General features: G+C 43.2%; 1 protein-coding gene across 1 annotated transcript in view; it reads left to right on the forward strand.

The window, feature by feature from the left end:
• Positions 1–2094: 2094 nt before the first annotated feature.
• STRIP1 (striatin interacting protein 1) overlaps positions 2095–22073 on the forward strand; it is a 23858-nt gene continuing 3879 nt past the window's right edge. Inside the window, 20 exon segments of the mRNA XM_015406594.1 lie at positions 2095–2293; positions 4774–4843; positions 7558–7632; positions 8684–8818; positions 9320–9440; positions 10980–11130; positions 11392–11401; positions 12058–12185; positions 15004–15186; positions 15304–15521; positions 16170–16235; positions 17104–17167; positions 17490–17561; positions 17893–17967; positions 18264–18361; positions 20328–20454; positions 20552–20652; positions 21246–21312; positions 21473–21577; positions 21738–21942. Coding sequence (XP_015262080.1) covers positions 2159–2293; positions 4774–4843; positions 7558–7632; positions 8684–8818; positions 9320–9440; positions 10980–11130; positions 11392–11401; positions 12058–12185; positions 15004–15186; positions 15304–15521; positions 16170–16235; positions 17104–17167; positions 17490–17561; positions 17893–17967; positions 18264–18361; positions 20328–20454; positions 20552–20652; positions 21246–21312; positions 21473–21577; positions 21738–21942 — 2206 coding nt within the window. The 5' untranslated portion in view covers positions 2095–2158.

The raw sequence follows: 22073 nt of genomic DNA on the forward strand, positions 1-22073 counted from the left end.
GACTGGTCTTACTCATACAATATTTCCTACTAGAAGTTGTTGTATCTTCCTATATCAATTTCCCACTCACTAAGTCTTGCAGAGGAAGTGTTAAGTCTGGTGCTTAACAAATAGTCAGAGAGTGATTTCAGCAAAAACTCAGGTTTATTCAGCTCGATGATCACTTCTCCAACACGGTACAACATTCGATAGCCCGAACAGCTTTTCCATTGCAGCTGCTCGGTATTTAAACATTCCGGGCTAATGTAGCCACACCTCCTATACAGATATCAACCTATCAGGTTGAGCGCATAAGGTCCAATCACAAACGTTCCCACTTCCCGTTCGTTTGAATGTGATTGGTCGCCTGAGTCTTGGCGCGAATCCCTGGCCAAGACGAAGCTTAGCATAGCTTCCCTATGGGATGATTTCACGTTCATCCTAATGCATTCAGGGCAGCTTCTGAATACATTACACTCAACGACTGGCTCACAGTAGCACATAACAAAACAAAAACTTCTAGCAGATTTACATCTCACATTAAGGGTACTCAAAGCATTGCATTTGCAGGTCAATGCAAAAAAATCTAACCTAGAACCAGGGCTTTTTTTGTAGGAAAAGCCCAGTAGGAACTCATTAACATATTAGGCCACACACCCTGACAGTGCAGCTTATTAACATATTAGGCCACACCCCCATGCCTTTCCTTGGCTTGCCCAGGCAAGCGGGGAAGGCACCGATCCTTCTAGGGGGGCCCTGGCCTGCCCACCTTGGAGTCGCGGGTGTGTGTGTGTCGCTCTCCAGGCCTTCCCTCTGTAGCCACGCAGGCAGAGATTTTGGCCAGTCGGAACTCCGTTCCTGTGCGTTCCTGCCCCAAAATAGCCCTGGCTAGAACCCATGCAAAAGGGTTGTCAGCCTCCCCAAAATCTCCAGATATTTCCCACCCCAGGGTTGGCAACATTGCTCCCTTTTTAGCTAGCAATGGCACCCAGAGTATTTACCAAGATGGTAGCTATGGTAGTGGCCTACCTAAGAGGGCTAAGGTGCGACAAATATACATACCTCAACGACTGGCTCATAGTAACACATAACAAAACAAAAACTTCGAGCAGATTTACATCTCACATTAAGGGTACTCAAAGCATTGCATTTACAGGTCAGTGCAAAAAAATCTAAGTTACAACCCATGCAAAGAGTATCTTTGTGGGTGCTATATTAGATTCCACTCTAGCCAGAGCCTTCCCACTGTCAGAAAGTCCTGGCTACTGCTGCCAAAAACACCTTTCCAACCAGCTATTATCCAGGGGCTGTTAGGATTGGTGGCCTGCATTACATCGGTGGAACTCTGTGCAAGGTGTGTCCTTTATAACTATGGTTTGTCAGGAACCTCAATCCCCTCCCTCAACACGAATAAAAAAGTAGACAGGCCTAAGCAAAAGTCCAATAAGGGTTTCCAGGTATGGGTTGGAAAATATCTGGAGATTTTTGGGGGGGATCTGGGAGAGGGTGGGGTTTGGAGAGGGGCCTCAGCATGGTACAGTGCCATAGAGTCTACCATTCAAAGCAGCCATTTTCTCCAGGGGAGCTAATCTCTGTCAGCTGGAGATCAGTCCTAAAAGCAGGAGATCTCCAGGCCCCGCCTGGAGGCTGGCAAGTTGCAAACCTAAATAAAATAGGGCAAATAAAGCATGAGAAAACTGGACGACGTCAGTAAAAGCTAATGGTATGCCAATCGGATGGGGTTTTTTAGCCGTCAAGTCACAGCTGGTTCATGGCGAGCCCGTAGGGTTTTCAAGGCAAGACACGGTCAGAGCTGATTTATCATTGCCTCCCTCCGCGTCACACAACCATGGCATTTCCTGGAGATCTCTCATCCAAATATTAGCCAGGTAAAGGTTCAACCCTGCACAGCTTCCGAGATCTAACTAGGCTAAGGTGGCATTAGGGGATGCCACTGGCTACCTGCCTTGAAAGAACCCACGCCACGATCAAGATGGTTGCTGCGAGGAACCACGAGGTTCCTTCCCAAGAGCGCGAGACGCGACAAATCCGTCGCCGTTTCCTCATCTCTACGGGGCTGCGGCAGACATCCGCCACGCTCAAGATGGTAGCGTTTCCTGTGAGAAACTAGCTCTGCGAGTCTCAGTTTACGCGAGAGCTCAGGCAGGGCCGCGTCGCGATGGAGCCGGGCGGCGGCGGCGGTACGGGCTTGCTAATTGTCAACAACAAGCAACGGAGTGCGGGGCTCGGGCTGACACCACCGCCAGGAGGGAAAGGTCGGGAACTCAACCGCAACCAACGCAAGGACTCGGAGGTGAGGCCGGGTTGCGGGGTGGACGTGCTCTTGCCCGTTCCTGGAGCGAGGGAGGGTTAGGAGTGGCCTTTTCTGGGCGCCTCTTACCTCAGTTGTCAGGCCTAGCGTGATGTTAGTGGCTTAAAGACAAAAGACAGCGGAAGGTCCTCCTGCGCTCGTCGGCATCCTCCTTACCGGTTCACCTCGCTGCCCACTTCCCGAAAACGCCTGGGAGAGCTCCCATTGGCCGCCTCCACACGAGCCTTTTGTTTACCTTCTGCTCTCCTTCAGACGAGCGGCTGAAGTCACTAATGGGAACCGCTCGAGAGTGTTCTTCGTGCTCTGAGTAGCCTGCAGTCAGGGCCGGCCCCAGGTTTTTTTGCACACTAGGCGAGGCTACCTTCTGGTGTAAAACCGCCCCCGCCCCCCCACGCCCACCAGTTTTAAAACATAAATGCATTTTAGGAAGAATGAAAAACAACATTTGAAATTGCTTCTTTCTTTTTTTAACATGGACCCATGCTAAGGATGCTTCAAGGCTCAACCACCGTAATGTCAGCTCCTGCCTGGTTCTTTTTAACTGGAGATGCCAGGGATTGAATCTGGGACCTTCTGCATGCGAAGCAGAGGCTCTGCCACTGAGCCATCAGCACTTGCTGATTGATGGAATAGCTTTTACAAGGAATCTTTTTGCCATTACATTTAGATGTTATCAGTCAGATGTTATCGTGCTTTGTAACTGGCTTACTGATGGACCAAACAGCTGGAAATTCAATATAGAACCTTGTTTAAGGTTTTGAATTTACAGCCCTAGCTCCCATGGCCACTTCTGAAGTACCCCCAAAGAATCCCTAACATACTGATTAAAATGGCAATCTGTAACACATGCGATGCCTGAAGCTTTCTTTCCATTGTTTCTCATTCTCCTGATCCTGGTCCTTCCACATTGTTTGCTGGATGTCTCCTGTGTTGCTTCACACTTCCTGATCCACCTTGAGTCTCAGTGAGGAGACTGGGCTATAAGTAAAGAAAATAAATAACAGTAGACTCTGGAAATTCCTCTGGGAGGGCAGTGAAAGCACACCATTTCAGCACATGCCTCAAGCCATGGTGGGTGGGTAGCTTTCACACACAACCCACCCCATGCCCGGGTGCGCTATCTCTCCACCTTTCTCTCTCTGTGTGCTGCTCCCATCATTCACAAGCTGCAGCAGCTACAAATCTGAGTGCAAACCCCCCCTATGTTTAGTTTGCAAAACAGGAGGCTGGTATTTCCATCCTGTAAAGTTCATTATTCTGGCTGGCTTGCTATTATAGCAGTAATATATTAAAGGGAAGCCATTGCAGCTGGCTGTACCCCATACAGCATGACAGAGGAAACAACACCACTTGGAGGGTAAGAGAGGGAGGGGGGGGAGGCAGGCAGCAGCTCCAAGTCCGGCAGCAAGAGGTAGGAGGAGGAGGGGTCACCTTGGCGAGGAAGAGCCATGAAGGCGCCCGGGAGGAGGCAGCCCAAAAGAGTTCGACTGAAAAAGAGAGCGGCTGGAGTTTGCTAGCGTCAGCGCTTTGCTGGGGTTGGGCATTGCAAATAAGCATCATTAAATAAGAGAGAGAGAGACCGTGGTCCTTACTTTTGACTTCCCAGCTGGCTGCCTTGTTGCGTCTGCAAGGACAGCTCCCTTGTGCACGATTGCACTCCCTTCCACGTAAGAGGAAAGCCCAGCAAGCAGCCAGCAGGGCAGGGGAGAGGAGGAGGTGGTCACCTGCTAGCAGCAGCAGCAAAGGCGGCTGGCTTTTCTCCGGTCCCGGCTGCTCACCTCTTTTGCATGCAGGACTCACTCAGGGCTTCCCTTGTCGCTTTCTTCCTTGCAGTTGCAGAGGAGGGGGGCAAGACCAGCGCCCTCCTGTGCCCCCCCCAGTTGCCGTGGCAGAAGGAAAGATGGTGGGGGAAGGTGGGCACCCTCAAATTTTGCCCCGCCCAGGCATCCAGAGGGAGGGCTGCAGAAGGAGCGCCTTTTCTGAGGGAGCTTCTCTGCCGCCCCGCCTCCCCCCGCCAGAGGGAGAAAGAGGTGGCGGTGGCTGGGGTCAGGAAGATGCAGCAGGGCTTTTGGCGGGGTCGAGGGGGCTTTGGGTGGGGGAGCTGGGTGCAGTTCGGCGCCCTGATGATCAGCCCGCTCTAGGCGAACGTCTAGTTCGCCTAGTGAGCGGGCCAGCCCTGCCCGCAGTGAACGGCTGCTGCTATCTTGTGAGAGTGAATGGCATCAGTTCCCGCCTGAAGTACAAATGCGGGAGAGCAGTCGTGCCCCTTTGCTGTGAACCTAGTGAAATATTTGACACGGTGCTGCTGCTGAGCGATGTAGTAGAGCCGGTTTGAAAAGCAGGCAGGGAGGGACGTTGCTGCAATCAGTGACAGACTAATAGGTTACGGTGGCACTGTCCGGGGGAAGTTGAGTGCTCTTTGTAAAACTAAATGTTTCATTAAGATGTCGCCATCTTCCCAGGGCTATTCCGAGTCCCCAGACTTTGAGTTTGAATATGCAGACGCGGACAAATGGGCTGCTGAGCTATCAGGTAAAGTATGAGCTGGTTTAGTTTAACCCAACGTCGTGCTCTGTTCATAAGAAATTTTGTGTCATTGACCTTTATAATGGGATACAGTCACCTTACGTAAACCAAGTGTTTGTGGTTGTTTGACTTGCCACTGCTGTTTCTAGTTTTGTGGGTTGTTTTGGTGAATTTCAGGGGTGGGTTTTTTTTGTTTGTTTCTGTAAGGGGATGTTGCACCCTTTATAAGGAAAGCTGTGTAGGAAGGTGCTTTTCATCTATTTGTTTAGTAAATAAACAATGTGGTTCTAGGCAGCTTACTTTTTATGAGATTAAAAACTTATACTATCCTGTTAAAACCCCACTCTCTAATAAAAAGCTTGCAGCTAAAAGTTCTTATGAATAAAAAAGCCTTATAGTGCCACCTAAAAACATATAGCACTCTCCTTAGGGAGCCATTCCATAAGGTCGGAGAGGAACTGGTTGTAGCAAATGTGAGTAGGCTACCTTAAGCAGGAGTACTATTAGAAAGTGGCTACCAGAAGACCACAGTTGATTTATGGGGACGTATGGCCTTTTCCGATAATGTGAGTCTTAGACTGTGAAAGGCTTTAAAGGTTATAAGAAGCACACTGACCAGAGCTCAGAAACAAACTGGCAGCTAATACAGCTGTTTTAAAATAGGGGAGATGTGTTCCCATTGGCTAGCCCCTGACAGAAATTGGGCTGCTTTGCATGAATCAGTTGTTGCTTCTGGGTTGTCTCCAAGGGCAGCCCAGTGTAGAGCATGTTACAGTAGTCCAACTACAGAGTTATATGGATTAATTTCTCCAGGTCACCAACAGTTGTCAAACCAAGCACAGCTGATGGAAAACAATGTACTTTACAAAGCATTCCTGCTTTTGATATGTTGATTTTTTTTTCCAAGAGAGGTGATACATATTGCCCCTGTGCAGTCATACAGCTGGATACCAAATCATGGTTAAGAGTTGGGCATATGTCAAGATATGAAAGCAGGGTGTGAACAAAGTAGACTTGTAAACCATTATTTGTGTTTAGCTATGGTTAAATGGTGCATCAACATGCACGGCTGTTCACCGAACTTTCAGGAGTTGGGTGGTTAAGTGCCAGAGAAAGTGTTTTTTCCTGTAGTGGAACACAAGCTATGAAATACCCTACCCTTCATCATTAAGTAACCTAGTAAAGGCAATGTTTCTTGTAATCATTTTGTTAAGCTGTCTTGAAGATTTCTTTTGATAGGTGGGGTACAAGTGGTTTAAAAAGTTACCTCTCAGATTGCAAGATGATAAGCGGGTCTCACTGGTATCATATAGATATAGATCCATCCATCTTCTGGTGGCAGGGCTTTATTTGTCAAAATAATTATCTTAATGTGGGATCTTAACCAGGGTTAAAGCAGCAAACCATCTGTTATTTCTGTGCTTGGTTATTATCCTCTTATAATAAGGATAACTGGGTGGATACACAGAATATAATAAAACCATTTAGCTCATTGGTGTCAAACATGCAGCCTGGGGGCCAGAGGGCTTCTATCAGGCCCACACTGGAACTGGCTGTCTTCTGCTGCTTCTTCCAGTTCTGCTACTGCTGCATCCTCGTAGGTTTGCAGCTTACAGATACACACCTGAACAGCATACTCAAGATTGCAACAGCACAGACATTTTGATGCAATAATTCAGAGCAAGAGGTGTCAGTTATCAGACACTGTTAAATAAAATATTGCAAGAATGCTAATGTTTTAAGCATGTTTTTATTTTAAGTTAAAAAAACCCTTTGTGTTTGTGTCCTTTGTAAAGTTTATATCTCCGCTACCTGGCATTACATTTTATGATACACATGGCCCAGCCCAACAAGGTCTCACTTATGTCAGATCTGGCCCTCATAACAAATGAATTTGACACCCCTGATCTACCTATTAAATAGATACGACTACCTAAATATTTGTTATCTTCCAAGTGCTTGGTATCATCTCAGTATTCATTAGAATGGCCCTGTCAGGTAGTCCAGCATTATTATCCTATGTCACAGAAGTAGTACTTAGTTTGAGAGAACTGAGGCTTTCCTGAGTCAGTGGCTAAGATTTGAGCTGGAGACTTCCTTTTCAGTTTGCATTCTTAGTTGGTATACGTCATCAGAAAACAGTATTTGTTCCATAGAATTTTCAGTGAAGGCCCGATCTTATTAATATCCTAGTTTTTTCACTCACTTCTCTGACTGATATCCTAGTATGGATTTATTTTTGGAAGTGAGCTTAAGCATGTACATACCATATATATTTAAGAAGATATGCTGTTAGAAAAACCTATGACAGCAATTTTCAGAAGATATTGCCTGCTCTAGACCCAACATTATTAAGCTAGGGTGGTGTAATGGCTAAAGTGTCAGACTAGCATCTGGAAAATCCAGCTTCAAAACCTATCTCTGCCATGGAAGCTCCCTGGATGACCTTGGGCCAGTCATACACTCTCAGCCTAAACCTGCCTCACAGGGTTGTTGTGAGGATAAAATGGAGGTGAGGAGAATGATGTAAGCCAATTTGGGTCCCCACTGAGGAAAAAGATGGGCTATAAATGAAATAAGTAATGTTAATCCTAGCAAATAATGACATGTAGATATGTTGCACAGGTTTAGATCCACACATATATTCTTCAAACCATCCTTCGGTCTGTTTTAAAATGGGACCCACTAACCATTTTTGTATGAATATTATCTCTTGATAGAACTGTATAGCTACACCGAAGGCCCTGAATTCCAACTCAACAGAAAATGCTTTGAAGAGGATTTTAGGGTCCATGGTAAGAGTATTGTCTTTTTCTTTTATGAAAATTTGACTTTTGTTCACTTGTGGGCTTTCCAACGTCAAGCGTGTCTTCTAGAAGCGTTAAAATCCCAAATAGAAAAAAAAATGCATTTAAACTAGAGGATTGTTTTAATCTATCTCAGTGGGACTTCAGCTTCGCTTGGAATCTTATAAGGATAGTTTGTGTTTTAGATCAGTCATTACTTTCTGTGGTCTTTTGGGGGCAGATGAATTGTAAATAAGAGTTAAATAAAATAACTTTTTAGTGTGTTCACCAAGTTGAAGGGAGTCAAACCTTTGAAGCTGGCAGTTCAGACCATATTTTAAGAGCTGTAGAGGTTGCTGTCCTTGAAGTGTTTGTAGGGTGGTCTTTGTTGCTGGTTTATTTACATTTTGGTTGTGATTAGATGTAGTAGGTAGTGATGAATTTGGTCCTCAGTCTGCAGATCCTTCAGAGTGTAATGTGCAGTGTATAAACAGAAGCACAAGCAGGAGCACTACATATCCCACAATACCTGTCAATCCCTTTCCTCAAGTAATTACTTGCACAATGTCTTGATTAAACAGATTGCAAACTGGGACGAACCTAGCACAAGCTGCAAGCATGATCTTTTTCATATGTTTGTGTTTGGACAAGGGCTCTATCATGTGTAGAAATCTTCTGCTTTAATCCAGCCCAATAACTTTGCATCACTGCTGATCTGCATTTACTTTGTTAGGTCAAGGCTGGCCAATTTTACAATGAAGAAGTTTTGGACGGTTCACTCTGTGCAACCCCAATTAGTCTATGTATAGGTCCTGTCCAGAATTATAGATAAGTGCACTCAGCTAATATCCTGACACCAGGCTATTTTCCCATACTATAAAGAAATTTTGAATCCCACCATTATTCAGAGACTTTTCTGCCAGTGAGTACAGTGCAATTTCCAGCATTTTGATACTTTTGAATAAATTTATGCTGAAAGGGCAGACTGGTATGGGCTGCTAGTGTACAATGTACAGACACTTCAGAAAGCAGTATCATATCATATTTCTTGGCTTTACAGTGCAGGATACGAAATGGACAGAACTGGACATCAATCAGCATCGTACCCATGCCATGAGGCTTCTTGATGGCCTTGAGGTCACTGCTCGGGAGAAGAGGCTCAGGGTGGCTCGAGCCATCCTCTATGTTGCACAAGGTACACCTTTATTGTCAGAGGAACAGTTTATTTCAATTGCTGAGTAATGGCTTGATGAACTATTTTTTAATTGAGCAATTTGGTTAAACTACCTTTCCCTGTGACATAAAGCTGCTATTAGCAGAGCAAAAGCTAATTTGTTGGTTTCTACCTTCTTACATTTATGTTCATTATAAGCATGATTAACCTGAGTCAGTTTCATCTTAGGCTGTGTTTTTGTTTTATGGTGAGTTTGTAGAAGTGTGCCAAGTGGGATAACCATGTTAGTGAGCTATAAGAAGTTATATTCTGTCTCTGCTCAGAAAGTCCTTAAACCAAGAACTGGCATGGGCATTTCACAGCACAATAATTTGATGGGACATCTGGGTTCTCAATATGAGACACAAGTTATGCTGGGCTAGCTTTTTATCTGCAAACTGGGGCTTAAATACATAGGGTCATTGTAGAATTTGATCTTGTAAGGGATGCCTTTGCTCAAAGAAAATGCCTTTGTGGTTGCAGGCACGTTTGACGAATGCAGCTCTGAAGCTGAAGTTCAGTCCTGGATGCGATACAACATTTTCCTTCTACTGGAAGTTGGCACTTTCAATGCTTTGGTAGAACTTTTGAACATGGAAATTGAGTGAGTTCCATGTTGTTGCAAAGTAGGGCCTCTGAAAAGAATGCAGGCTGTTTAGATAGCCTGTTTATGATCTGCCCCACCAGCAGATATATATTTTTACAGCTTGTGAAAGATGATCAGATACTAGACTTATTCTGGTATCCATCCAATTTTATCTGATTCCATGAAAAGTTTCCTGTTGAGTTCAGAGGGAATTGCATCAGGCCCTGGAGTTCAGGACTCAAGTGCATCTTGGGTATAGCTGATAGTGCAGATGCCTTTCATCTGCCTTTCCAGTGCCTGATGCAGAATTACTACCTTTCTGAGAAGGGAGAAAATGTACATTGCCTGGAATCGCGAACTGATCACTTTTGTGGATAGTTTTAGTGAGCGTGCCAGTTAGGAATTAGGCACATACTAATCAAAATTAATCCATGACCTAGGTCCAAATAGTCCACTTACATAAATAGCTCTCTACTCCCTTACTTGGAGCTATGCTTTTTCCTTTGTTCTAGTGCTTCTCTTTTATACTGCACAAGCCCTTTCCCAGTGGTGGCTTGCCCCTGAGTCTTGCCTGCACTTGCATAGTGTAGGTGAGGGATTCATTTCACACAAAGCATATAAAAAGATTCTGCCGAAGCTTTTCATTCAATTGTGTTTGAAATTTTCTCCATGCTTTGCTTGACATTCTTGACAATTTCACAGGATCCAACTCCCCCCCCCCCCCCAATCTTCCTGTGCCTGGATCCACTGTTTATTACATCAAAAATGTCAGACTCTGGACCCAGAGAAATTGAAGGTCACAGAGACAAATTATGCAGTCAGTACTCTAATTATATTGCAACAATATCAGTATCCCAATATTTTTATTTGTAATTGCAACAGGAGAGGGCAGTAAAGGGTGACTGTTAGCACTAATGGTGGAATCTGGTTGGGAGTCTGCTGTTTTCACCACAGGTATAGCTGGAACTGAGACAACAGTGGAGGTTTCTCTAGGGTTTCATAGCCCAATATATCAGTAATTGATTAGGGTTCTTCTTTGCTTCTGTCGGGTCAAATGCTTTCATACGTGACAAATAGTGCACTTTCAGTCCACTCTCTTTAATGATCATTTGCAAGTGGATTTTGCCATTTCACACAGTGAAATTCAGTTGCAAAGTGCTTTGAAAGTGTGTTATTCAGCATTTGTAGAAGCACCCAGTTGTCTAAGTAACTGGCGATATTGCTAGGGCTTGTAGTGATTAGTACACTGGAGCAGAAGGCAGTGAGCTAGATTAGCGAGACCCCATAGCAATTATTCTCAGTTCCAGATGAATATGACAGGGACCTGTACTGGAGCAGAAGGCAGTGGACTAGATTAGTAAGACCCCATAGCAATTATTATCAGTTCCAGATGAATATGACAGGGACCTGGAGAAAGCTGAGGTCATGTAGGTGTATCTTTCCAGTGAAGGAGTACAAAATATGTTAATTTGTTCCCATAGTGCCTTAATCTCAAACCATGGTCTTTGGTCCCATATTATGGGCAATTGTGGGCAAACTACATGCTTTATTTTCCAGCAACAGTGCAGCCTGCAGCAGTGCTGTGAGGAAGCCAGCCATCTCCCTGGCTGATAGCACAGATCTAAGGTAAGGAATGTTGGGACAGAAAGTAATAATGGGATCATACGTCTCTATGATGGGCTTCAAGTTAGCAAGGATGCTTTTCCCTGTTTTCCCCCAAGTGTCCTCTGCACAAATTGTGTAGCCTCCTACAAGTGCTAGTAATGATTACTCGATGGACTAGCATGAGTATATGCAACTTTTATCTTATAACCAACCCACTCACCCCCATTTGTGCAACACTCACAACTTTAGATTTGGTATAGCATGTTGTATTTAAAGTGCCAAGACTGGGGCAGTGAGAGAAAACAGGAAGAAGAAGAAAAGACAGGCACCCCAACCAAAAGCTTGTATGAATAGTACATTATAGAATGAACTCTGTTCTAGGTGATACTGTTTCTGAACAATCAGTGCACAATGTTGTCCCTTCACAGAGAGGGTAAATTCTGTTGCTTGGAAATGGCCAGTTCCACAAGGAGATGATTGTGGAAAAACTTTAAGATACAATATCCTGAAGCATAAATTTGGTTTTTTCTCTCTCATCCCCCATTCCCCCTCCCTATGGATGATATGGTGGCTGCCATCTTCATAGAAGACTAATTGGAACATCTGGAGCACTTTATAATTGTAATTTTGTAATGTTGTATAATGTTTTAAATGGTTTTAAAAATGTTTTTATGTATTGGCTTATGCCCGACTGTGAGCCGCCCTGAGCCCGCTGCGGGGAGGGCGGAATAAAATGTTAGTAGGCCAGGAACTTGGAATTAGTTTGTGATTTAGCCTTTCCTTACATATGGAAGAAAGCTTGTTTCTTTGAACTGAATGAACAGGATCACATTTGTGAATGTGAGTTGAATACTACTAAGCTTGTATGTTGTAAACAGTAATTTCAGGAGCAGGAAGTTATGAAAAATGTACTGGAAGGTAATAGGATTCACTAGAAGAGATTGCAGAGGATGGAACTGGAATCCATTAAACAAGAACTGAGGAATCCTTATGTAAAATGGGTGACACCATTATGTTTGTTACCTTTTAGGGGCACCACTTTATAACAATGAGCCATTTTCTGTTATGCTGTTTGGAATGGTGACCAAATTCTGCAGTGGCCATGCCCCACACTTCCCTATGAAGAAGGTCTTGCTGCTGCTCTGGAAGACTGTCTTGGTAAGATGCTGTTTGTTGTGAATAAGGGCACTTCAAACATGATACGCCTAATGTTATAATTGATGTTGTTAGATCAAACAAAATTATGTGGGTCTGTTTTAATTCCTGGGCTCATCACTGTACAGAGATATGTGTAGAATATGCCTAAATAGCTTCTATTTACTCATTTGTTCTGGCATCAGTGCCACTGTGGGATTGTCTGCATGTTCCATCTGTAGGATTTACATTCTGCAATAAAACAGTTCTGCCAGTGGACGGTTTTGTGGGAAAGTCCTACAGTTCTCACCATTTGGGAAAGCAGTTTATTCTATCTCTGCAACAGGCACAGGAGCCACCTTTCTTTGTACATTGCATAATGCTTCCAAGGGCTACAAACACTGCTGAGTTGGAGCAGGAAATTGAGAAGTAGGTGGAGAAGTAGGTACTACTGCTCACCATTCTGGAAAAGGAAGAAACAAATATATAAGAATACTGTTTTATAGCTACAGCTTGATATTGAGGTTTTATTGTGTTTTTTGTAGTATTTTCACATATATTGTGTGTTAATATTTGCAACCTTTTACTGCTGTTGCTGTTTGGCACATTTTATTATAATGTCATTGTGTTCTGCATCTGGCAGCTATCTGAGAGTTTAGGCATCTAGATCTCTCTGGGTTAGTGGTACTATAAAGTCAAATCCAAGAAAATTACATTTTATTTATTACAGCAATTATACCCCAATCCCACCTTTCTTTGAATACTCAAGGCAGCTAACAAAGACAAAATTTGTGATAGAACAATACAATATCAGCAAATACATGTACATAAAAAACAACCAAAAATACATAATACCTCTTGACCAAATTTCCAACAAGCTCATCAGCCTCCTAATAAAGCTAACAGAAACAAGAAGAGTAGGTGTTTATATCCTGCATTTCTTTACCTTAAGGAGTCTCAAAGTGGCTTACAATCGCCTTTCCCTTCCTTTCCCCACAGCAGGCACCTTGTAAGGTAGGTAGGGCAGAGAGGATTCTGAGAACTGTGACTGGCCCAAGGTCACCCAGCAGGCTTCATATAGAGGAGTGGGGAATCAGACCTGGTTCTCCAGATCAGAGTCTGCTGCTCTTAGCCATTAAACCACGGTGGCTCTCAGACACCTAAACAAGACACCTCTGTTTGGAAAACGGAGAGTGACAGTGCACATCTTCAAGGATACTATTTCACATTGTGAGTCCAGCAACACAAAATATCCTTATTCAGGCTGAGGAGAAGCAGATTAATCTGTGAGCTGGTTTAGAAAGAAGGAGGAAATCAGGGGGACATCACTGGCATAATTAAATTTTAATGTATCCTGTGGAGGTAAAAATCACAATGTAAAAGAATATTAGATTATTTTATTAAGAAGAAGAAGATTGGATTTATACCCCCACCCTTCACTACCTGAAGGAGTCTCAGAGGGGCTTACAATCCCTTTCCCTCCCCACAACAGACACCCTGTGAGGTAGGTGGGGTTAAGAGAGCTCTCTCAAGAACTGTCCTTGAGAGAACAGCTCTGAAAGAATTTATGACTGATCCAAAGTCACACCAGCAGCTGCATGTGGAGGAATGGGGAATCAAACCCAGTTCTCCCAGATTAGAATCTGCGCTGTTAACCACTATACTAAACAAATGTACAATTTTTGTAACTAAAAAATAAGATGATGGTCACTAAGAACCATTATGAAGAATTTCAGTTTAGCTGAAAATTCCAGTAGCATTAAGCTAACAAAAATTAACTTACTGGTTTGAATTTGAAAAGTAGTCTACCCAAGGTAATCATCTTTACTCAACCAAATCCATAATTTCAAAAAAATAATTTTTCACCTTTAAAATAAATACTGCTATTTCTGGCCATTCGTGAGAGAAGTGGGTACATTAGAGATAATAAATCAACTTGCAATGAACAACTGCATAGTTTTAAAGCATGAGAGCAGAAATTGCAGAAGTATTTTATATACTGACAGAGAAACATATGCTGCATAATTTTTATAGCTTTCAGCATGATAAAGCTGCGGAAACATATGCTGCATAATTGCAGCTTTTTATAGCTTTCAGCATGATAAAGCTGCAATGCTATGAGGTCACTAGCTGCCCTATTTCTGATGATAACTGTCCTTGCAACTGTTGAAGACTGGTCATGAAATCAGTAGACTGCAATATTATGACTGAATTTCAAAGGAACTGCTTCAGCGCTCATCAGGACTATGTAGTCTTGCTGCTTCAGTGCCAAAATAATGAACTCCCAAATATACCTTCCTACCTGCCATCTGTTGCTTTTTCAGAGACTATTTTATTTCTCTTGCCATTTGGCAACTAAGGAACAAAGAACATAGCACCATAGAATGGCTTTGTGAATTGTCTAAGGATGCTTGGTGCATCTGTATTGTTAAAAGTTCAGTGGATCTATGCCAGATCAGTGCCTGGACAGGAAACTGCTTGGGATTCCCATGTAAGCCCCTCTGAGCTTTTTGAAGGAAGAAATACATATTTCCTAAGTAAGTGTGATAGCTAGGAATGTGAAATTCTAATTTTAAAATTTAATGAGTATCACTTCATTCTTTAGAAAATTATTTGTGAAAATGGGACTATAACATGAGCAGACAGCCAAGTTTAAAATGCTAAAGTGCTTATGTATCTGATGTTCACAAATGGTTCTTTGAAAAATCATTGGCAAATAACTTAACTACAGCAAATCCTTCATTCATCAGTCCCTTGACTCACTGATAGCAAGCCAGTTTTTGAACTGTTTATAAATAACCAAAAAGATAAAGTGACAAAATTGCATTGACCTTCTATGTAGTGTACCCTTGGAGGATTTGAGGAACTTCAGGATATGAAAGGAGAGAAACGGGAGATGCTGGGACTCCCCCCACTTCCTGAGGACAGTATCAAAGTAATCCGTAACATGAGGGCTGCTTCTCCTCCAGCATCTGCTTCTGATTTGATTGAGCAGCAGCAGAAACGGGGCCGGCGGGAACATAAGGTGAGCTGAGGAACAGATAAGACTAACAGAAGATAACCTTGCCATCTTTGGGAAAAACAATATTCACAAGATCAGATGGGTTAACTTGCTGTTTGATCGATATGTTGAATCTTGCAGGCTCTTATTAAACAGGATAATCTAGATGCTTTCAATGAGCGGGATCCCTACAAAACTGATGATTCCCGTGAAGATGAGGAGGAGAATGATGACGATAATAGTCTTGAGGGAGAGACATTCCCTCTTGAAAGAGATGAGGTGATGCCTCCTCCTGTCCAGCATCCTTCAGCTGACCGACTAACTTGCCCAAAAGGTTTACCTTGGGCACCCAAGGTCAGGTGAGTAGTGCCAGGATTGCTGCATTTAATCCTGAGAGCCAGTTTGGTGTAGTGGTTAAGTGTGCGGACTCTAATCTGGGAGAACCGGGTTTGATTCCCCACTCCTCCACTTGCACCTGCTCATGTGACCTTGGGTCAGTCACAAGCTCTGGCACAGCTGTTCCTGAAAGAGCAGTTTGTGTCAGAGTTCTCTCAGACCCACCCACCTCACAGGGTGTCTGTTGTGGGGAGGGGAAGGGAAAGGAGTTTGTAAGCCGCTCTGAGACACCTTTGGGTAGTGAAGGGCGGGATATAAATCCAATCGCCTCTTCTTCTTCTATTTAAGCTGGAAGGCCCTTTTCTTTGACATATGAGTGTGCTTAGAGTGTGTGAGTGTGTGTATGTGTATGAATCATTAGCTGCAGTGAAAGACATACTCGCCTTGGGTTGATGCAGTCATGCTAATTATATGGAAGCTTTTATGTAAGGAGGCTAAGGGACATCTCTCTTACTTAGTGCTAACCTAAGTAGTGTGAGATTTTGGAATGCCTTACATCTTTTCCCATTTGCAGTATTAAATTGTCATCTTTCTGGAACGATGTAAAGACTGTAATATGGTGAGAAGCTTTGAAAGTCTGACTCTGTGCCATTGTTGCTTTTTTCCAACAGAGAAAAAGATATTGAGATGTTTTTAGAATCCAGTCGGAGTAAATTCATTGGCTACACCTTGGGGAGGTGAGTTAAAGCAGCACAGGTCTTGTTGAATTTTGGGCTCACCATGCTTTTTACATGTTTAGGTCACTGTTGGTGTAAAAGAAAAGGCTATAATTGTAGAATTATAATCACACTAGAAATAAGGCCCGTTGTGGAAATAAATACAACGGGATCTAGAAAGAGGCTCTGGGAGAGTGCTCTGGCTTTGGGCAAACAGTGTCAGTCTGCTTTTAAAACATGAACTTGGGACCTGCACACCACCAGAATACAGCAGATTCCATATGCAACTGACATTCCAACTGCCTTGCGGGGGGGGGGAGTTTGAGGTGTGGAATGGAGTGAAGTCCAATCAGCTTCCATATGCAAAAGACCAGGTTGTCGCAGCAGTTGTGGTGTGGGCGGGACCCGGGCTTTGCCTTCTGATTGGTGGCGATATATGCTGAGGAGCAGTGCCATCAGCCATACACTAAGGGAGTGCATTTTAGAATTAGAACCTTGGCACCCACTATTCAATTATATATAAGGACAGATTCTCACCAGCTCCAGCTCCCTAATTTTTATTTCAAGGTCTATACCCAGTGTATACCTAAATGGATTAAAATATAATGTCTTTACAGTTTGAAGCTTGGGGTATGTTTAATTTGCAAACACTTCTGTTTTTTAAGTTGGTAGACAGTATAAACTATTACTACTAAGCTGCAGGAAACCTTATAGAGATCTGTTTTATCTGATTTTTTGTAAAAGAAAAGGTTAAGAAAAAAATCCCAAGAATGTAGGTTCTTATGAAAATAGATATTTGGGCTTAACTTGGAGAAAATGTACTGTTCTGTATTGTTACGTGTTACATTTTGATATTTGCTCCTGACACATTTTACTTTGTTCTTTCTAGTGATACCAACACTGTGGTGGGACTTCCCAGACCCATTCATGAGAGTATCAAAACTCTGAAACTGGTGGGTACCCACATTGTGTACCCCTTAATCTGAAGGAAGTGTGCTTGCACATGAAAGTTTATACCTTGAAATAAACTTTGTTGGTCTTAAAGGTGCCTGTGGAGTCAAACTTTGTTCTGCTGCTTTAGACCAACACAGCTACCCACCTGACTCTATCCTTAATTCATGTGTACCTCTGTAGAAGAAGTCTCACATGAGCTGGTTTAAAACCCTATCCAGTCCATTGTTTCCTTTGTGCTAAGAATCCCAGCTGGGGAACTGTTTAAATTTACTGTGCTGCCTATATAGTGAGGTTACTGTCCTTTGCTTTGTCACCTTACAGCACAAGTATACATCTATTGCAGAAATTCAAGTACAAATGGAAGAGGAGTACTTGCGTTCCCCCTTGTCAGGGGTAAGTGATGTTGGAAGACTTTCACCATTAGATTCTGCTGAAGAAGTGGAGGGAAGGGAGATTAAATCTTCTATCTGGAATTAGATATTAGCTAGCTCTACCCTCTATTGGGTTCCCAGTATGGAGAATGTACACGGGTCACTTTCAGTGTTGCGAACCTGCTGGTCATAGCACTGTCTCCATCTATGGAAACTATGCAGGTTGATTTTGTAAGGCTTATGTGATGAAAAGCAGTTTTTGTCTGGGTTCAGGAAATTAATTACACTCAGAAAATGCTTGGTATGAACTCAGTATTAGAATTAATATTTTAATAATTTCCTTATGCTTACAGGGGGAAGAGGAGGTTGAGCAAGTTCCTGCAGAAATCTTGTACCAGGGTCTACTTCCTAGCTTGCCTCAGTATATGGTGAGCCTCATTCTAATCCAATGTGTGTGTTTCCATTCACCCCCTTTCACTTCCTTTTCCTTCCTTTTATGTTTGTGCTCTATTCTTACCACCTTTATGATCGGAGAAATATCTGGTCTCCATCTATATTTCATTGATGGGTTGTGCAACAAGCTTATTTAGATGTGTCGTCTGTTTGTTGGTACATGACAAATTGCATCCTGTTCATCTGCCACTATCTTGAGTGCCTCTTTTTCTTTCCTACACTTGTCTACTTTAGAATGTCTTCTGTATCTCACTTAGCTCTTCATCCACAGATTGCCTTGCTGAAAATCCTACTGGCTGCAGCACCCACCTCCAAAGCCAAGACTGACTCCATTAACATCCTGGCAGATGTTTTACCAGAGGAGATGCCGTGAGTGCCATTAATAGGACAGAAGCAAGTAGTTGCATGTAATGAATTAAGGGGGAAGACAATGGATTGACATTTAGTTGCCTTTCTCTGATGGGGTGATGGACTGGCACACTGATGATAGAAACTGGTAAATATATGCAGGCTATAATTAGGAAACTGGACAATGGTAAATAGAAGAATAGCCATGTAGATCCTTCATATTGCCTGTGGAAAGCCATTTGAAACTAGCCTGCCTTTGAATTGGCAGACCTTTCAAACTAGTAGTATGGAATTAGGCCATTACTTGACAGTGTCTGAAGAAAACTCCAGGAGAGTCATGATGTGTGTGGAAAGAGTTGTCAAGTGGCAGCCTACTCATGGCGACCCCAGCAAGGGGCTTTCAAGGCAAGTGAGAGGCAGAGGTGGTTTGCTATTGCCTTGCTCTGTGGAGCCTTCCTTGGTGGTCTGCCTTCCAAGTACTGGCAGTGTGTAGTGGTTAAGAGTGGCGGAGTCTAATCTGGAGAACTGGATTTGATTCCCCTCTCCTCCACGTGAAGATTGCTGGGTGACCTTGGGCCAGTCACAGTTCTCTCAGCATTCTCTCAGCCCCACCTACCTCACAAGGCGCCTGCTGTGGAGAGAGGAAGGGGACTGTAAGCCACTTTGAGACTCCTCAGGGTAGGGAGAAGTGGGGTACAAAAACCAACTCATCATTGTCTTCTACTGACTCAGCTTAGTTCCCAAGAGCTGGCAAGATTGGGCTATACCATGCCACCTTCCCTCCCTGTGCTAAATTTGGGTGTATTAATAATATACTGTTCTTCTAGCGAGACCAAAAGCTGCCTGAAGCTATTAGCATTTCACAAGATTGGCTAGACTAGGCTACATTGTACCCTATGAGTCTTGGGTGGTGGTACTTACTTCAGTATCTTCCTACCCAGCCCACCCAGGTAGCTTTTGTTTGCATGTGAAGCCAAGTATGGTTTCTTATGTTCTTCATTATATTGACTTTTTAATCAAAATTGAAAAGGGTTTAGAGAATGCTATGGAGCAAACTCAATCATCTCTGATTATTATCATTATGTCTTCAGATTGAGTACTGAATCAGGTTCAAGGTTCTGGTACTTAATACCTTAAAGCCCTAAATGGTCTGGGACCATTGTCTCTACAGGACTGCCTTTCCCTATATACATGCTCATCTGGTAACAACCTACTGGCAATCTCTGGTCCCAAAACTGTCCTCGACCAGGGCCTTTTCAGCTCTGGCCCCAAGGTGGAACTCGGGCCCTGTGAGACTTGGTTCAGTTCTGCAGGGCCTGTAAGACTGAGTTGTTCTAATGGGCGTATGACTGAGGACAGTGACAGGGAGATCAGCTGTCCTCCCTCCTTCTCCCCCTTCCTTATTCTTTATTTCCCCACCTTCCACCTGTTTATTTCTCTTTATCCTGTTCCTTCTTTTCCTGATCCTACCCTCCTTCTCCCTTCCTTCCTTCCCCTCCTCCTTTGCCCTTTTTTCTGTAGGGCTTGTTTTTTCCATTTATTGTTGGACCCTGAATTTCTCTGTGCTGGCTGCCTCCCCAGTTGCCCACCTATGATGGATTTTTGGGGCGCCATCTGATATAGTAGACTGACTGTTAGGTTTTTAACTTGTAATATGTGGATCTTAAAATTGTAATATGCAGATCTGATTGTACATTTAATTGTTGGAAGCCACCTTGAGCCCTGCTTGGCGGGGAAAGGAGTGGGCTATAATACGAATAAATAAATTATTGCCAGTTTATTTAAATATAAATGATAGTGACTCCTCACGGGGGTTCTTTAAGATGAGAAGGGCAGAGAAGATAAAAGTTTCTTAAATGAAAAATGCTCCAGGACAGAGAAGATAAAAGTTACTTAAATAAAAAATGCTCCAGAGCACTAGGTAATAGTGCCAGAGCAAGAAGGTTAGCCCCATCACGGTCACTAATACTTTTGCTTTTGCTTCCAGAACAACAGTGTTGCAGAGCATGAAACTGGGAGTTGATGTGAATAGGCATAAAGAGATAATTGTAAAAGCAATTTCTGCTGTGCTGCTGCTGCTGCTGAAGCACTTCAAGCTAAATCATGTGTATCAGGTAAGCATGGTAAGGTGTAACATTTGAAGCAGGGTAATGAAGTGAATCCGGGATGTGCTTGCTTAATATGCTTTACTGTGTTCGTTCCCTAAACCAGTTTGAATACATGGCGCAACACCTGGTGTTTGCCAACTGTATCCCACTTATATTGAAATTCTTCAATCAGAACATCATGTCATACATCACTGCTAAGAACAGGTAAGTGGAAGGTGAGAATATCACTAGCGTACCTGTATCCTAGAATGCTATGATGGCAAATGTGACTCTTTTCAGCAAGACGTCTGGATGCTACCTTAGGTTGAAGGTTTTAGGGCACCCAGTCCTCTTCCAGAATTTAGTTAGCAAAGATGGAAGTTAATAGCCACTGATAAAAACCTGCTGGAGGAAATTTTCACCTCATTAATGCCCCTTCTTGGCAGTTACTCATAGGTGGAAAGCCCAAAAATATGTTTGAACATCTTGGCTTACCTTCCACAGAAAGATTCCAAGGCCATGGTGTAGTGCTTGTCTCTTAGATACTGTCATGCTGGTGCGTGTGTATGTAAAATGTCTGAGTGTGATTTAGTTCGTCGTCATCATATTCACATTGGCTTTAGTTCAGAATGGACAGGGAGGCATTTAAAGATAAGTGCATTCTATCTTTCTGAATTTGGAGACGAACAAGCAGGGCTTGGAGGACTTGTCATATCATCGTGTTTCTCATATGTTTGAACCAGGCTGTTTCAAATAGTGTCGGAGGTAGTATACTATGCTGGTTATCATTCTGATCTATTTGTGTTCTTCTGTTTTAGCATCTCTGTTTTAGATTATCCCTACTGTGTGGTACATGAATTACCTGAGCTGACAGCAGAGAGCCTGGTGAGCAAAGCTGCCTGTAACTTTTACCTTGACAAGGAATATGTAGAGGTGGTGGAGACAGCATTAAATTTAGCATTATCAACAAGGGGCGCTTCCTAATTCTGGCTTTTCTTCTCAGTCGCATTTGTTCACTTGTACTCAGTGCTGCTTTTTCTTATAGGAAGCTGGGGACAACAATCAGTTTTGCTGGCGCAATCTGTTTTCCTGCATCAATCTTCTTAGGATACTAAATAAGTTAACCAAGTGGAAACACTCTAGGACAATGGTGAGTAGAAGCTCTTCTATAGAACCTCATCTGTCTGTGTACCTGCTGTGTATGTTGTTCCTAGCTCCATTAAGGCTTTATAGAAATTTTACCAAAGCCTTGGTCATGGGCAAGAAGTACAGCTTTAGAGAATTGACCCTGTGTTACCTTAATTCCCCAGATGTTGGTGGTATTCAAGTCTGCTCCCATTTTGAAACGAGCTCTCAAAGTTAAGCAAGCCATGATGCAGCTCTATGTTCTGAAGCTTCTCAAGGTGCAGACAAAGTATTTGGGGCGACAGTGGAGGAAGAGCAACATGAAGACCATGTCAGCAATATACCAGAAAGTGCGGCATCGCCTCAACGATGACTGGGCTTAGGGCAATGGTATGTCTTGGGTCTCGCCTTTACGGTTTTCTCCAGACTTTTCATGAACCTGCTTCACCTGTGTCAAGTCAATATCCCATGAAGTATTTGTCTTTATTGAAAGCTCACAAAAGTAATGTTTAGGATTCCAT

The sequence above is a fragment of the Gekko japonicus genome, unplaced genomic scaffold (genome assembly GCF_001447785.1).
Source record: "Gekko japonicus isolate JY-2015 unplaced genomic scaffold, Gekko_japonicus_V1.1 scaffold115, whole genome shotgun sequence".
NCBI lineage: Eukaryota > Metazoa > Chordata > Lepidosauria > Squamata > Gekkonidae > Gekko > Gekko japonicus.